The 15,661-nt window shown below is 44.7% G+C and overlaps 1 protein-coding gene across 2 annotated transcripts in view; it reads right to left on the bottom strand.

Annotated features, from left to right (window-relative positions):
• Nucleotides 1-15,661, bottom strand: part of PGGT1B (protein geranylgeranyltransferase type I subunit beta) — a 315,684-nt gene that overhangs the window by 107,219 nt on the left and 192,804 nt on the right. For both annotated transcript variants that reach the window (XM_078675523.1, XM_078675524.1), the window contains exon 7: nucleotides 2,415-2,460. In XM_078675523.1, coding sequence (XP_078531649.1) covers nucleotides 2,415-2,460 — 46 coding nt within the window. The remainder of the gene's footprint in view (nucleotides 1-2,414; nucleotides 2,461-15,661) is intronic.

The raw sequence follows: 15,661 nt of genomic DNA, 5'->3' as shown, positions 1-15,661 counted from the left end.
CTGCGACAGACTGTCAGATTACTTCATTGACAAAATCAGGACTATCCAGAACAAGTTTGACTACCAAACAGACCACCACAGCCTCACCATTAGCCTACCTACAAACAGCAACGAAAAAAACATAATCACATGGAACACCATCAACTCAAAGGAAACTACCCACACCATGAGAACGGTCCACTCCAAAGTCCCAACAGATCCATGCCCTCATTACATCTGCAATCTAGACTCAACGCCCTTTAGCGAGACTCTCAACCATATAATGAGCTCCTCCACTGCCACCTTCCCTGCTCATTCGAAACCCTACTGAAATAAATCTAAGGCAGGCCCAACTCAGCTGACTAGCTACCAATCTCCCTTCTACCCTTCACTTCCCTTCCCATCCCATTTAAGATCCTCAAGCAACGCACAAACTCCCTGGACAAACAACAGATCCTGGGCACCTTGCAATCAGGATCAGGACCCAACTGTATCACAGAAACTGCACTCCTCGCAGCAACAGACAAAATCAGGACGATCCTAGATCGAAGAAAAACAGCAGCGCTCATCTGGCCAGACCTTTCTCATGGCTTCAACACTCAACCCTCAATAAAAGACTCCATGAAGGAGGCATACATGGCCCTTGACTGGATCTGCTCCTTCCTCACAGGAAGAACAGAGTATAGACGCCATACACATTGGAAGCAAAAAAACTCATCTGTGTAGTCCCACTATGTTTAACATCTACATGAGATCACTAACGGAGGTCATCAGAGCCCATGTCATCAACACCCTCTTCTACGCAGATGACACCTACCTCATACTCTCCCTGTCAGCCCCTAACAACAAAAACCAGTTCAGCACCTCCAAGTCTTCAAAAACAATGCCTCCCAAGGGACTCCACGTGGTGGCCAGCAGATCTGAGACCAGCTCCAACCCCCAAGGCACATGCAAAGAACCTGATTCCTGGACAAAAAACACAGCATGACTGCTTAGATCAACGCAGTGACCACCTCATGTTTCCACCTACTGAAGATGCTGCAAAAGATCTTCAAATGGATGCCTGGTAACGCCAAGAAATACCAGGAAAATGGTCACACAAGCCCTCATCACCAGCAGGCTTGAATACAGCAATGCATTCTACATCAGGATCAACAAGCAGCTCCTAAACAGACTACCAACCACCCAGAAAAGCCGCAGCAAGGCTTGTCCTCAACATCCTGCATCGTACTTACACCACCCCACACCTTAAGAAGCCCCACTGGCTCCCAATCAAACGCATCCACTTCAAACTCCTGTCCCACACATACAAACCACTCAAAAACTCAGGCCCCACATATCTCATCACCCGCTTGCCAGATACCTGTATTCAGCTGGACTCTCACTCGGGCACATCCCCCACATACACAAGTACAGGGCGGGAGATGTGCTTTCTCATACATCGCCCCCAAGGCATGGAATTACCTCCCTAACCACATCAGAGCTTCCTCCTCTCAGCTTCAATTCCGCCAAGCGGCTGGAGAAAGACAGTTTTGACATGCATGCAGGAAAATCATTGCAACTGCTGAGCACTGGGATACCCTCATGGGAGAATAACATGCTCTACAAATCATCAAACCATGACTTGAGCCGGTGGATCTAAAAGCGGTGGGCAAGTCTTAAAGAATAAGGCATACACGATGGCCAAATAAACATTGGCCTTGAGATGATGCAGTGGAGTAGCCTCTATCTCAGTTCTAGGCCAAAAGCAAAGCTATGAAAAATTTAAAAATTTGGAGGCTTTGCGGTGATCAGCAATTGACCAAGTCAAGAATATTTTTGGCCAAATAAGCTGCAAGGAGCAGTAAAGAAATGGGTTGATAGTTGATCTCCACATCTGCCTCTAGAAGAGGATTGTTATGAAACAATTTTCAACAATCTTCTTCCAATTGCCTGGACAATGCCAATAGAGAAGGAGCTGTTCACTGAGGCTGGAAACTCACAGTCGTTGCACTGAAGCTGTTCAATGATGTAATTGCAAAACGATACTCCAGAAAGCGACGAAACTTTCCTCATTCACCTACTGCACTTTCAACTATTTCAGAGGGAAGGATCAGTATTTTTTGCAAATTAAAGGGACCACCCTGTACTCTTGCCTACTGCAAAGCTAATCACCTATGATACCCGGAAGGGTCATGCTCGCGCTTTATAAAACTCTTCAAATAAATAAATAAATATGATCAAATTTGAGGCAGTTCACATACTAAGCAACAACAAATGAACGGTTTAACTGATTACAAATGTATCTTCTGTTCTACCCGACAGTTAAATTAGCAAATGCACATAAAGCAATACATTCAGTCAACAACAAAAAAGCATATATTTTTTTTTATGCTAGACAGCAATATAAATTGTGTTGTTGTCATTAAAATTCTGTTAACATTCCCATTCCTTACCATGTGATTCCAGTCCAGCTCCTTGGGCTAGCCCGCTGTCATAAGACTGTAAAAACAATAAAAATATTCATTTTTAATTAGTAAAGAATTGAATATACATCTATTACGCTTTATTTCCATATTGTTACTGAGTAAAAAATGTATTTTACACAGTGAACAGAAATTGTAGGTTAGTCCACCTGATACCTAGACAAATACACCTCTGTTCAATCACTATCTTTATTCTCATGTTAGAAAGGACAGGTCAACCAAAAACGTGAGGTAACTGATCAGAGGGGAGAAATGTTGCCAGAGACTAGTATCCTACAGCATTTGCTACAGCTAAAATGAACCCCCTGCTTCAGCTGGGAATCGAACTAATTAATGAGCATAAAATGCCCTTGAAAGGCTTGTGGAATATGAGGAGTGAAAAGCAGCAAAAGAGCCTTATGCTCGCTCTACACTTGCTGATGTTAAACCACAAATCGCACTCTCTAGCTTAAGACCTCCCTTGTCCTTCCCTGTGAAGATAAAGTCCCTGTTCAATTCAAATACTCTGTTCTACATAGACTAAAAGTAGTTACACACAGCGGAATCAGAATGGCCTAAAGATTGAAGCTAGGGGATGTTTATACTAGCTGCATGTTGAAACCGGGGTCTAGTTCAAAGGTTTATGTATATGTATAGTAGGCCATAAATGTGTTCTCCTATCAGCTGATTTGTAAATTACTGTTCATGCAGAGACTGAAAAAGAACAGACAAGTCATCATACTATTCTAGACACAATACTACAGCTTTTCGATTAGTAAAATACTAGCCAACCAAATCTCAAATGTGCAAACACAAATCCTAAGGCATTTATCAATGTCAATAGAATTCATCAGAAGTGTTTTCCATGAGCAGGACACCTAATACTGGTGAAACCCAAAACCTTTAAAGCAATGAAAAGGTATGCAAAAAAAAGAAAGAAAAGATCTAGCAAGAGCACCAGGAGACTCCCCTCCCATCTATCACAAACTTAAATTACTTTTTATTTTGGCACCGAAATAATTCTCGCCTGGTTTGAACTGATATATGTACTTGAAATACTAGTTAGGATAACTAAGACACTTTTTGGAACTGCCTTGTATCCAGTCCCCTAGCAAAGCAATGATGGGGCTCTTTGGAGTGTTTGAAGTTAGGACACCAGAGGAATCCTATGAGCTAAACTCCACTTTTTAAATTTGATGACTTGCAATACAGATCCGGAACACAGTGGTGACTGTACCAGTGGTGCTGACTACTCGGTGACTGTGCTAAGAAGTCAAGGATCCCCTTTTTCTACCGGTCCCTTCTATTTCACAGAGATGATTCCTTAAAGACCTTGGATGAACTTAAGCAGAAAAATGGAAAATATAAAAAATAAATCACTGGATGGAGGTCACTGAAAAGAAAAATTGTAGGGTTTGTGTGGTTCAGCCGTTAAGAACTGCTCGTTGCATTATGTGCACCATAAGGAGCCCATCCTGAACTGCATTTGTGGTAGATGGAGTCAAAGCCTGTTTTTATGCTAATTATAGGAACAATATTTTTTTAAGCCCCCTAACAGAAGAGATGAAGAGGAGAGAACACATTTAGTTCAGTAACCACAACAATACAAGAGATTTAACCACAAATCAATCTATAACCTGCAACACAACACATTGTGAATATCTTATCAATGTTTTCTTTCATTTACACTATCTAGGGTTCAACTAAATACACACTAAAGAACACCTTAAGGTCATTATGAATAATGATGAGAAATACCCACTAGCAGATCATTTTAACATATATCACAAAGTGTAAGAAGTACAAAACACACAAACAGGAGCAATGTATTTGGAGAAAAATAGGACAGGTGGAAAGAGGGGACTTATCCTAAGAGAGAGGAAAGCATTTTCGATATATCCCTCAAGACGGTCAAAGCAGGTTTGAATATGGACCATGAATAGCTTTATTTTTATGCTAATGCTGTCAATAAAAATTAGAATCCATTGGCCTTGCTTATTCGGTATGGAGAGGCAAAATAGTTTAGCTATGTTTTAATACTACTAGCCTGTTAGTATATATAGGATATATTTTGAGACACAGGCATATCAAACGGATAAAATGAGGATTGAGACTGACCTACATAGGTTTCCCCAAAAACATTAAATGCAGTTATAAGCAAAAAAGTCTACATATCACAAACTAAATGTGTGACAAGCAATTCCAGAACAAAAACACTATTTCTGTAATTTAAAGAAAGTTTTCTGCATAACATGAAAATAAATGAACTGACATGCAAATTGGGACAAATGTTGTCAGAACAACCAAAATAGCAGAAGATTCTTTCAGGGGGATTGCAATAGGAAATGTAGTCAGCAAAAACAAATGCAGGTTTGAGAACGAAATGGTTTGTATATAAACAATAATCAGGTTTGGCTCTGTAAGGCACGTACCTGACGAGAGAGGTAGGCTAAAAACTGTACTTTAAAATAGATTGCAACTTATAGGTGGAGAAGTGTGGCTCACTGGTTAGAGGAGGCAGACCCTGAAGCAGAGGTCAGACCCGGGACGCGGCAGGGTCTTGAGCCCAAAATATCCACGGACTCGATAATTCTCGTTTCGGTGCCTACTCGAATCACGGGTTCACACTCTGCAGCTCTGGGCATTAGCCTGCTTAATCTCCACTACGGCCCCCCCGCGGCGGGATGCCTGGCTTTCACCTTGGGGATGCCCATTACGGGTATCTCACAGGGAAAAAGCCAGGACGGGTTCCCAAGGCAAGCGCCGAGATGCCTGCGGGTAATCGAGCGCTATATAAGAACGCATAATAATAATAATAGACTGGTGAAAGAGTCCAAGCATTTGAACACACTATCTAGTCTTGTGCAACCCCCAGACCCTGAGCTACCATTTACTTTGATATAAATATGCAAAGGGCAACAACTGGAGGTTTGTCCTATTACATAAGTGACTGTAAACTTAGCATAAATGCGAGTCACTACTTACCAAGAATTAGCCATAAACAAACCTTAAGATAAATATATTAATGTACGTTATTAAATAAATAAATGTTGACAACAGGGACTCTAGCTAGAACTTAGACTGTGGGATTTCAAGCACGTAGTATATGCTATACGACTACATAGGTTACGTTATTATCTAAAACTACAAGGAAGTCTTAACTCAAATTAAGGTATCATTTCATAAACGTTTATGGTGATACACATGCAACCATTAATACAAATGTTAAAATAAATTGTTAAAAAATAATATGGACAATTGTTATTGTTTTATGTCAGAGACCTAACTGTTATGATTTGAATCTCATTTTATTTTTAGTCTTGAAAAAGCGAAACGGCTTGTGAAATTATATTGGTTACTATAGTGAATATCGGGTACATGAATAAATGGAAAACTGAATATATATCCGAAAAATGCAAATAGACTAAAAATAACCAGTGATTTATTTTAAGTTTTCAGTATGATTATATTGCAACATTGACTCTATATGAGAGGGTATTGTGCGGATAAGCTTTATATGGCACTGGGCAATTTTTCTACATCATAAGCACAAAAACAGATTTGTATGTTTTGCACTTGATTCAGGCGTGAGAGGATTGAAATACCCTGGATGGCTATGGTGTCGTTCAGAGCCAAGGGTTGGTTCAGTAACTAACCAAGACCTGGTTCAGGTGCAGGCAATTCAAGAGCATTTGGGTCTCTTGGCCAGTGAAGATTGTATGAGCTACCAGTCTGAGCTGGAAGTCTCACTGAGCCAGATGCTGGAATTCGAGCCAGAGGCTTCAGTGTTAAGCTTGCGGGTATAAGGATGTTGCAAGTTGGCTTTGAAGGTTCCAGTCTGTGATGCAATCCTTTTCAAGTCTCCAGTAGACCTGGGCAGTACATTCCGTTACACTCGCGGAATTTGGGTAATTTTGCATTCCGCGGAGAACGCGGAATTGCCAAAAATTCCGTGATCAGAGGCTTCGCTGAATTTTTTGCTTGTTCGTGCTTTTAAAATGCGTGTTTACGAGGTATTTCTCCCCGAGCGCGCAAACAGCGTTCGCGAACAGGAAAAAAGCATCGCGAACGGAAGGAACAAACAATTCTGCGTGTTCGCTGAACTTTTGCATCCTTGCTGAGATTTTTTTACCGTTTCGCGGAGTTTTGTGTAGCATGACTACTCAAATTCCGCGCACCCCTAGTCTCCAGTCAAGTGACATTGGTATTTCACATGAAGAAAAACTGTTTGAAGTGTTTGCAGATCTTCAACTCACTCACTAAAGGCACTGACCGCTTAGTAAACAGCATCTAGGCGCTTGTCAGCATTCATATGTCAGAATACAGGGAGCCTTGGGGGATTCAAACCCTCATTGCCGGACCTGCACCAAAAGGCTTAATGGAGCAAGGGTATCACTTGGAATGCAAGTGTGATTTCTTTCAATGATCGACAACCCCATTACACCATCAAGACCCTCACCAGAACACACTAATCTTCCACATTGTTCATCCTTGCTGGTGTTGGTATGATGTTTGGAAGTGCAGCCAAATACCAACCTGTCAAAACAGCAAATGTAAGAGTGAGCTCTGTCCATCATCTTGTAAGGTTAAAACCCTCCTGTCGCCGACGTAAGTAACAGCTCCCTGGTGCACCATTTTATACTGAACCATTGGAGCAAAGGTGTGTTGAGGGGCTTGGCTCTAGCTCATGAGGAATCTGGAGGTGACACCCATCTCTGGAAAAGTCCAGAAGAGTTCATAAACCATTCCTAACCTAAACCACAGAGTGGGCACTTGAGCAGCGGTTAATTTCCTATCTCTGAATAGGAGAGGGAGTGCTTCCTTGTCTGCTATCTGCATATCATTCATTTTGTTTCCTCTGTGGAAAGGAGGTATCAGATTCAAAATGGTAGAAAAGAATGAGGACAAGGATTGGCAAATACTCACAATGTAGAATAGACCTTCAATAGGTGAAAAAGCAATGAGGTAATTTTCTAGCTACATAAACGCATGTGATTTCTAAACACGTTTGAGGCATCGAGGACCCTGGTGTTTCGATCACTGAAAGACTTGAAACTCGCCACACAGTACCACTTGGACCTGCATATTTGTGTCACTTAAATTTATCCCACTCAGTTCATGAACATCATTGCATACCATATAGTGCAAGCTGCCATGCCTAATGCAAAGTCATGCCACATTTTCACAACTCTTCCCAGATGCGTGGAAGCACTCATGAAACAGCAAGTGACTCTGGTCAACTCTCCCAATCCTGTGGCATAACCCAGACATTCTACAAAGTTAAATGCATCTGAAGTGAATGAAATATAGAGGAGAGTCCCTTGAGTATAGTGGTACACTTGAGGTGCATTAAAAAGTTCAAAATGTTGCCATGGCATTTCATAGCAGAACTACCATGGCATTTAATTGCAGAAGACGTCATCTTTAAAGTTTTTCCATGAGTACATAAACCATCTACTCCCTGGGAGTTGAGCATCATACTGTGAGGTCTTATGGGATCACTATTGTCACAAATCCATAAAGCTTCCTGACAAAACCTTTCCTGCACAGCCACTTTTCTTGCAGCTATTACATCAGCAATTAGGGTCAGCGAGATAAAAACGTTATGTTTCCATCCTGAGAAACGTATAGTGTTTCATAGCAACAGGGTAGTCATGAGGACTCATCCGAAATTTCTACTTAAGGAATATTTGGATTTTCCTGTAAACCAAGCCATTAACTTTTCAACATTCTTTCAGAACCACGCCACTCCAGCAGAGATCTCTCCACATGTTAGATGTGAGAAGACTTCTGAAATTATACAATGACAACATTATAGAAATTTGTAAACCCAAGCGCTCTTTTGCAAAGGATGGCCCTACACACAAAGGTTTAGCCACGTCCAAGCAATCTCTGTTCAGATGGATAATATCTTGCATTCTGTTATGCTATCAAAAAACAATTAAATTCTTAACTGGTAAACAGCCCAGTGTACCAGAGGTAAATCTGCTATGGCTGCGTTAATGAGACAAATTCCCATTGGTCGAATCTGCAAAGTAGCCATGTGGAGGTCTGGTCACACTTTTACAAGACCTTTATCTTGATTCAGAATCTGGCACAGATGCCCAAACAGCGCAGGTCACCTCAAGATATCTCTTTGCTTAATTGTTTCTATGATGTAAGCTTCTTCCCTTCCACTGCTTTTTTAGGGATGAGCTGCTATTCTATTCAGGGCTTCTGATTATTATTGCAGATCCCATGATGGAAAAGGAAACATTCCTTACCTGTAATCCTAGTTCTCCAACAGGGGACTCGCCATTAAAATTATAAGAAACTGTCCTTCCTCCCCAGTGGAATAGTCAAAGGTAGTAATATAGTCTCTATATTGATATTCTTTGACTCTCTCCTAAATAAGAAGTGAGATAACCACCACATGCTGCATGATGGGATACTAGAGGGATGTAGTCTCTTAAAGGGGCAGTGCCAGTTTTCTTGTCCACATAGCTGCTGCCTGTATGTCTACATTACCCTGATACCTTCAACTCCACTTCCTTTAAAAAAAAAAAAAAAAAAAGTTTGTGAATGAGTCCTGTCTAGTAACTTTTATATTCTTTAATATTATGGTGGCCTTTTTAAAATCAAATTACAGTAACCGACCAACATAGCCTATTTTATAGACTGCAAGAAGTGCTCCATTATCCCACATGTGGGCAGGGCTTTTCAGCGCTTACGGTTTCAACAGAGATTCTCCTGAAGGAGAACTGTAGGTCTGAGACCTTAGAGTCAGTAGGAGTACAAGAGGGGCAAGCAGAGTTCAGAAAGTAGGGGATTTAGGAGAGTGGGGGTATGGATACAGCACTAGGCGTCAGTGTGGGAGTATAGGAGATGAGTGGGCATCAGGCATGCAACTACAAGAATGGTTAGGTACCTCCAGTTACTTTTATATTTTTAGAGGAAATAAATAAAAGTTATTGACTCCAAGGGTGGGCCAGATGAATGTGGTAGGAAGTGGGGGTGAGCAGTGATTGTAAAGTTGATGAACAGCATAAACATTTCGGGGGGCTAATTCTTCCAGCAGGGGCTCTAAAGAAGGGGTGAAAACACAACAAAGCCTCGTTAACAAGTAAATGGTCTACTAAAGACCTGTGAAGTACTCTGGTGCGGCTGCAATAAGACGGTCGCCAGACCGGGAAGCTGTCTAACACGAGGGGGGGAGGGTGGGGGAGGCTGAAGCCCTTTGAGCCCAATGGCCGTTGTGCCTGGCTGGCAGCATGGCATGGTCCTCGTGGTCGATCCAAGTTTCCGTTCTGGCAGTGAAGGTACGTTTTAGAGTAGTAAGTATTACAATGGCTTTTATTACAGCAGGGCCGGCTCTAGGCATGTGCAAGCTGTGCACCTGCACAGGGCTACCAATCCCCAGGGGCCGCCACACCAATATATATCCTTAATATATTAATCCTCTGAGGATGGATACATATTTGCTTGGTGGCCCCTGGCAGGGATTTGGCGGCCTCCGGCTCTGTTCCACTTCTAAACACCCTGACCCCCCCTCTTTACTGGCCTGCGCGCTCCGCCCTGCCGGACCCCCTCTTCCGGGCCCCCTACCTACGCTCCTTGCCCAGGGCCACCATGAGCCTAGAGCCGGCCCTGATTACAGAACCATGTAGGATTCCAGAGGCTGTAAGCATCGGCCCTCTTCACTCAGGAGAGTGGGGCACCAAGCTCTCAAACGCTAGTCACATACATGGTGTAGGTCACAAATCACAGGTGTTACAGGGAACCAATAGGTCAGGTCTTTAGAGGAGTGCAAGGCAAAATTAGAGGGGTTTGGGGCACCAGTTTCCTGATTACGTGAAGGCCACATGGTTAATATTAGAGATCAAGTGGGGTGCATTCCAATGATCAAATAAGATAAATGAGGGGGTGTTGGTTACTTGTAACATTCACAAAAGAGGACCGAACACCAATCACTCAGATCGCTGGGATCGATTTATGAATGAATGAGTTTTGCATAATGTGAAACACGTAAATATAATTTCCGGATTAGAAGAGTTCCACGCAATGAGTAGCTTCTGTTATGACTGTGATGAAAATAAAATATTCGGCACTGAATTTATATGACCATCAAAGATTGGATGAAATGCGGCTCAATTTAAAAGGCAATGTTCATGCAAAACACGCATATAAAACGTTCGGTGCCATAGTACTGTGCCACACAAGACAAACATGGCAAACAAATAGTGACAAAGCCGAGCTGAGCGCGGCCCTCTGTGGAAGCACTGCTAGTATCGGTGAACCACGTACACCTGTTTTATAAACAAGTAGGGTTTGCTGCAGGACATTAGGGGCCAGGCGATCATGTAACCGGAAACCACTGGGGCACTTCGAGATGACAATTACAAGCGATGCCGCGGTGCCATGCGAGCCATAAATAGAGCTGGTGCGCAGCGGTGACATAAGTGGCAACACAAACCCCATCTCTCAAACTGCATGGTGAAGAAGGCCATCGTTTCTTCCTGTGTAATTAATGGAAGCATGCGAACAAAGCGCCATTGTGCTGAGGTGACAAGTGACAGAGGAGCGGGCCATCGCTGGCCGGGTCAGATAAACCGCGGGAGGCATCGCGCCTTTAAAAATGCATGAAGACATTTACAAATGGCGACCACAAACTGATATAACGCTTTTCACAAAGTTTGCACTCTAGGGTTTAATGATGTCCAAAGTAAAAACTCAAGGGCCGTGGGCTACAAGTCATAAGGCCCTGCTAGGGCGTTGACCAAAAAAGAGCAAGGGAATGGCACGGCAACATTTAAATTCATGGAGGAATCACAGCGCTGCATCCTTTTTATGAAGTACAGCAATCAAAACAGGGGCGTTTCATTCTTTTTTTTATTTTTTATTTATTTTAATTGTATTTATTAAATTTGGTTACAAACCAGAAACATAAGACACAGAGATAAATTTCGTGCAGAGTCACAATACACAGCATAAAGGTGCAGTCCAAGGCAGGCAAAGAAATACAATGGGGAGTTTTTTGGTGACATGGGGATCTAGGAGTGATAAAGTAGCAGCGCCAGAAAACCATAGGGTCGCGTCCGCCCCAGAGAGCACGCGTAAGTGAACCATAGCCAAGAGGGACTGAAGGTCGCAGGGGCGTCATTGGGAAAGACAGTTGGGGGCCCGGCGCAGGCCAGCACCGGCGCCCGCCGCGGACCAAGGACCGGCGGGGAGCACGGGAGAGGCAACGCAGCTAGGGCGGGAGCGGGGAAGAAGGGGTAGGCGACTAGGGGCTAATGGAACAACAGGGCGGGAGTGGCACAATCTCAGCACTGTGAACCCGGAGTCAGACCCCCCTCCCCCCACGGAGCACTCATTGAAAAACAACCACGGGGAGGCACAAGAAACAGCAGAGGCGCCAAGCAGATAAGGTAATGGGGACAGTCACTGACCAATATCGGCGGCAGCCGCGGGTACAGGGCCAGCGTTCAGCGCGGGAGAGGCAGCACCGCTGGAGTGAGAACAGGAGAGGAGATAGGCAACCAGGGGGCCCCATATGTCGACAAGGCGGGACCTGGCGGGCACCAAATCCCAAAACTCAGATAAAAGCGTCTGACAGCGGGAGGCGTCTTCCAGCCAACTCGCAACCTTAGGAGCCGGCCGCCGACCCCAACACATGGCCACTCTACGCCTGGCCAGCACGAAAAGCATCACAACCAGCCGGCGAGAGGCGTCAGGGCAAAATCTAACAAAGCAGAGGAGACACGGGAGAGGATCAGGGCACACAGCCACGCCGGTGATGTCAGAGATAGTGGAACAAACCGCCTGCCAGAACTCTTGAACCTTAGGACAAAGCCATGCCAAATTAGCAAAATCCGCAGCTGGGGAGGTACAACGCATACAAGTGTCCTCAGGGAGAAGCCCGAGCCGATGGAGATGCACGGGGGTGCGGTAAAATCTATGCAGGAATTTGAAATGAATCAAGCGGAGCAGATAGTTCGGGATGAGTTTTGTAGTTTGATTACAGCAGTAAAGCCAGTTGGCCTCCGAGATATCAATACCAAGATCCGCACCCCATGCTTCGCGCGCCCGGGTCGAGGAGATGGAGGAAGATGACAGGGCAAAGGCGTATAGTTTGGTGACTAACTTGTGTGGCGACGCGGAAGTATATACAAAATCCAGGGCCGGGAAAGTAGGGGGGGTTGTGGGAAGGTAGGGTGCAGTTTCCAGCAGGTAGCCCGCAGCTGATAGAACAGGAGCGTGTCCTGTAACGATGGGGACTTCGAAAGTGAGTAGAATGAATTCTCCGGATAGAGATCTGCTAAAGTCCTCACGCCGCGCCACATGACGCGACATGCTAGAGGACTAAAGAGGCAGGAAATCCGTGTGATCTATAATGGGCATAGCATTGGTAGATAGGAAAGAGAGACCAGAAAGCCAGCGTAGGAAGGACCATGCCCAGCGCAGCATCTCGACCGTATTGACCTCCGCCCGGGTGCGCACCGCAGGAGCGAACAGCACAGGTGTCAGTGGCCAAGGGGAAGCGACGTCAATCTCCACCGCTACGTGGGGCTGATAGGGGGTGGGGTGAAGCCAAAAATGCAAGAAGCTGGCCTGAGCGCACAGGGCGTAGAGACGGAAGTCAGGTGCACCCAGACCGCCGGCAGACAAGGGCAAATTCAGGAGATCATAGGCAATCCTGGGTTGCCGCCCCGCCCACACCAGCGCGACGACCAGAGAAGGTAGCCTGCGAAAGAAATGAGAAGTTAGGTGGATAGGTATGTTGGAGAAGAGGTAAAGGAATTTAGGGAGGACCCCCATCTTGGCTAAAGCGATGCGACCGGCCAGGGACAGCGGCAGGCGGCTCCATAAAGGGATCTTAGCTGCGAGCCAGTCCACCGCGCGCCCAAAGTTCGACCTCCAAAGTTCGTCCAAGTCTCTACTCAGCCAAATGCCCAAGTAGCGCGTGGCACAGGGGCATTTAATTCTTAAAGATTTCCTTTTGTGTTCCAATATGAGATACATTCATTAATAGGGTCGGAGTTGTCCTTCATTATTGTCATTAGTATAGTGCACAGCTTGTCATTAGTAGGGCCTCGTAGCACTGCCAGCTGGCAGGATCACTTTTCTAAACGGGCCTGCAGTTTGCATTACAGACTGGAGTCTGAGCCGTCCTGGCAGGATGCATTTTGTCAATTGGGGTTGTTAGTACCTGCGTAAAATGACAATGCTGTATTCCCTCAACTTGTGGTGTGAAGGTTTCATTCATATTGGAGGGCAGGGGCATAGCTTGGTCAGTAAGATTTTTTTTGGGGGGGGGGGGGGTGTTACCTTCAGATTTACGACAATCATGCTGACATAATGTTAAAATACATTATACAACAAGCAGGGCACATATGAGGGGCTTATCAGGCAGAGGAAAGGGAAAGGAATGCAGATTGAGTACTAAGTGAGAGAAAACACATTATTTTGTAAAATACTGAATTTTTTTTATAACTTTCAAAACAGAGATGAGAGAGTGCATGTGTTTTTGTCAGTGTATGCTTGCAAAAATCCAAGGTGAAATCTGACAGAAACCTCACCATACCCAACTGAAAGCACCTGTAACCAACTCTTCCTCAGAAAATACATTTGTTAGGGGTGTGTAACACCCCAAAAAAACCCACTTCCCACCCGAAGGTTTGCCCCAGTTAGAGGGGTGTGGTCAAAAAGCTTCATCCTTTGCAATTGTATCATTTAGTTTGCTAACATGCCCTTTGTTCACAAGTATTAGGTTGCCTACGTGTGGTCCTGCTTGGGTATATGGCAATGCTAAGAAGTATTTAGGCCGAGCCAGGCGGCAGTGCGCATGGGCTGCTCGCTCTGTGAGGCATGCTGTATTAGAGTATGCACTGATTAGATGAAAGTCTTCAGCGATGGTGCGCAGGAACACAAATGACTGCACTGCTCCACCTTTGCCAGCGCATTCGCGGACGAGTGCTCTCTTCGCCTATCTCTCTATCTTAGTCAAATTCGCGTGGAGTAAGAGACCGAGATCTCAAAGAAATCCAAGAGCTTGAAAATTAAATAGCCAAAGACGAAGACAAGGCCAAACAAGAGAACTTAAAGAACTTATGAAGAAACAGCTAATCAACTATGAACAAAAAAATCAAACAGAGGAAACAACATACGTTTGAAAGAGACGCCGAAGATTATGCACAAGGCAGGGTGCTGACGTTTGACAAAGGCAACAGCTGAAACGCGTCTGTTTCTGCACGAGTTCTTAATAAATATTTGAACTCATCCCCGCAAGTGCTTTTTCCTCTAGGTTTACACACGAGGAAACAGAGCTGATTATATTATATATATATATTCACTGAAAACTCCAAAGGTTACAGGGACGTTATAGCTAGGCTCAGATTTTCCTCGTACGAAACCAGTAAGATTCAGCAGTCAGAGTTACATGAGCTAACTAGAACTTACGCGCCAGCAATGAACTGCTTACAACCTCACATATTACATCACTCATGACATGGTTAGTGACATCACTGATGACATCACCAAGTAAATGTGTGTGTAAGAGTTTATGGGTGTTAAACATATATAGTAACCTACTACAAAAGTTAAATTAGTATACTAGGTGCACTACTACAGAGTGATACTACTTCACATATGTTATGTGCGTGGATGTGTGACTGCATCCTTGTGTGTATGGGTGTGTAAGTGGCTTTATGGTTGTATACGTGGATGTGTGAGTAGCTATGTGGGCGAGTAACATGCTGAGAAATTAAGAAATTTGCTTAAAAAACAGTTCAAGTGCAGCGTTGGGGGGGCATGGCCTACAAGATGGTCGAGCGGCAGCACTAAATACTCTTTACAGCCCCAATAAAATAATTACTTCAATATACTGCCGCCTGTGCCCCTGAATGCTGCCTACCCCCTGCAGATGAGTGGGGGCTCCAGCTGAGATATGATATTGGCCTCTGAGGAAGAGATGGGGCGCCGGATGCCGGACAGGCGGTGAGCACCCAGACGAGGTTGAGGTGCTGCGCAGAATGGAGTCGAGCCTTGGATGTGCCCCTCTCCCCTCCCCCCATTCCCCTGGAGAGAAGAAGTGGTGCTCCTTTGAGATACACCTGGATGGGATCCACCCTGCACGTGAAGGCATCGCAGGAGGTGTGCCCTGGAGAGCAGCTATCCGCCGACGACCTTGCTGCGGACAACATGGGCTCTGCACAGCCGTGGGCCTGGACCCTGAGCTAGGCCTGTGGAATTGGTAGCAG

This window comes from Lissotriton helveticus, chromosome 2_1, assembly GCF_964261635.1.
Source record: "Lissotriton helveticus chromosome 2_1, aLisHel1.1, whole genome shotgun sequence".
NCBI classification, from domain to species: Eukaryota; Metazoa; Chordata; class Amphibia; order Caudata; family Salamandridae; genus Lissotriton; species Lissotriton helveticus.
The sequence above is the reverse complement of the archived record's forward strand: the minus strand, read 5'-3'. Positions and strand labels throughout refer to the sequence as shown.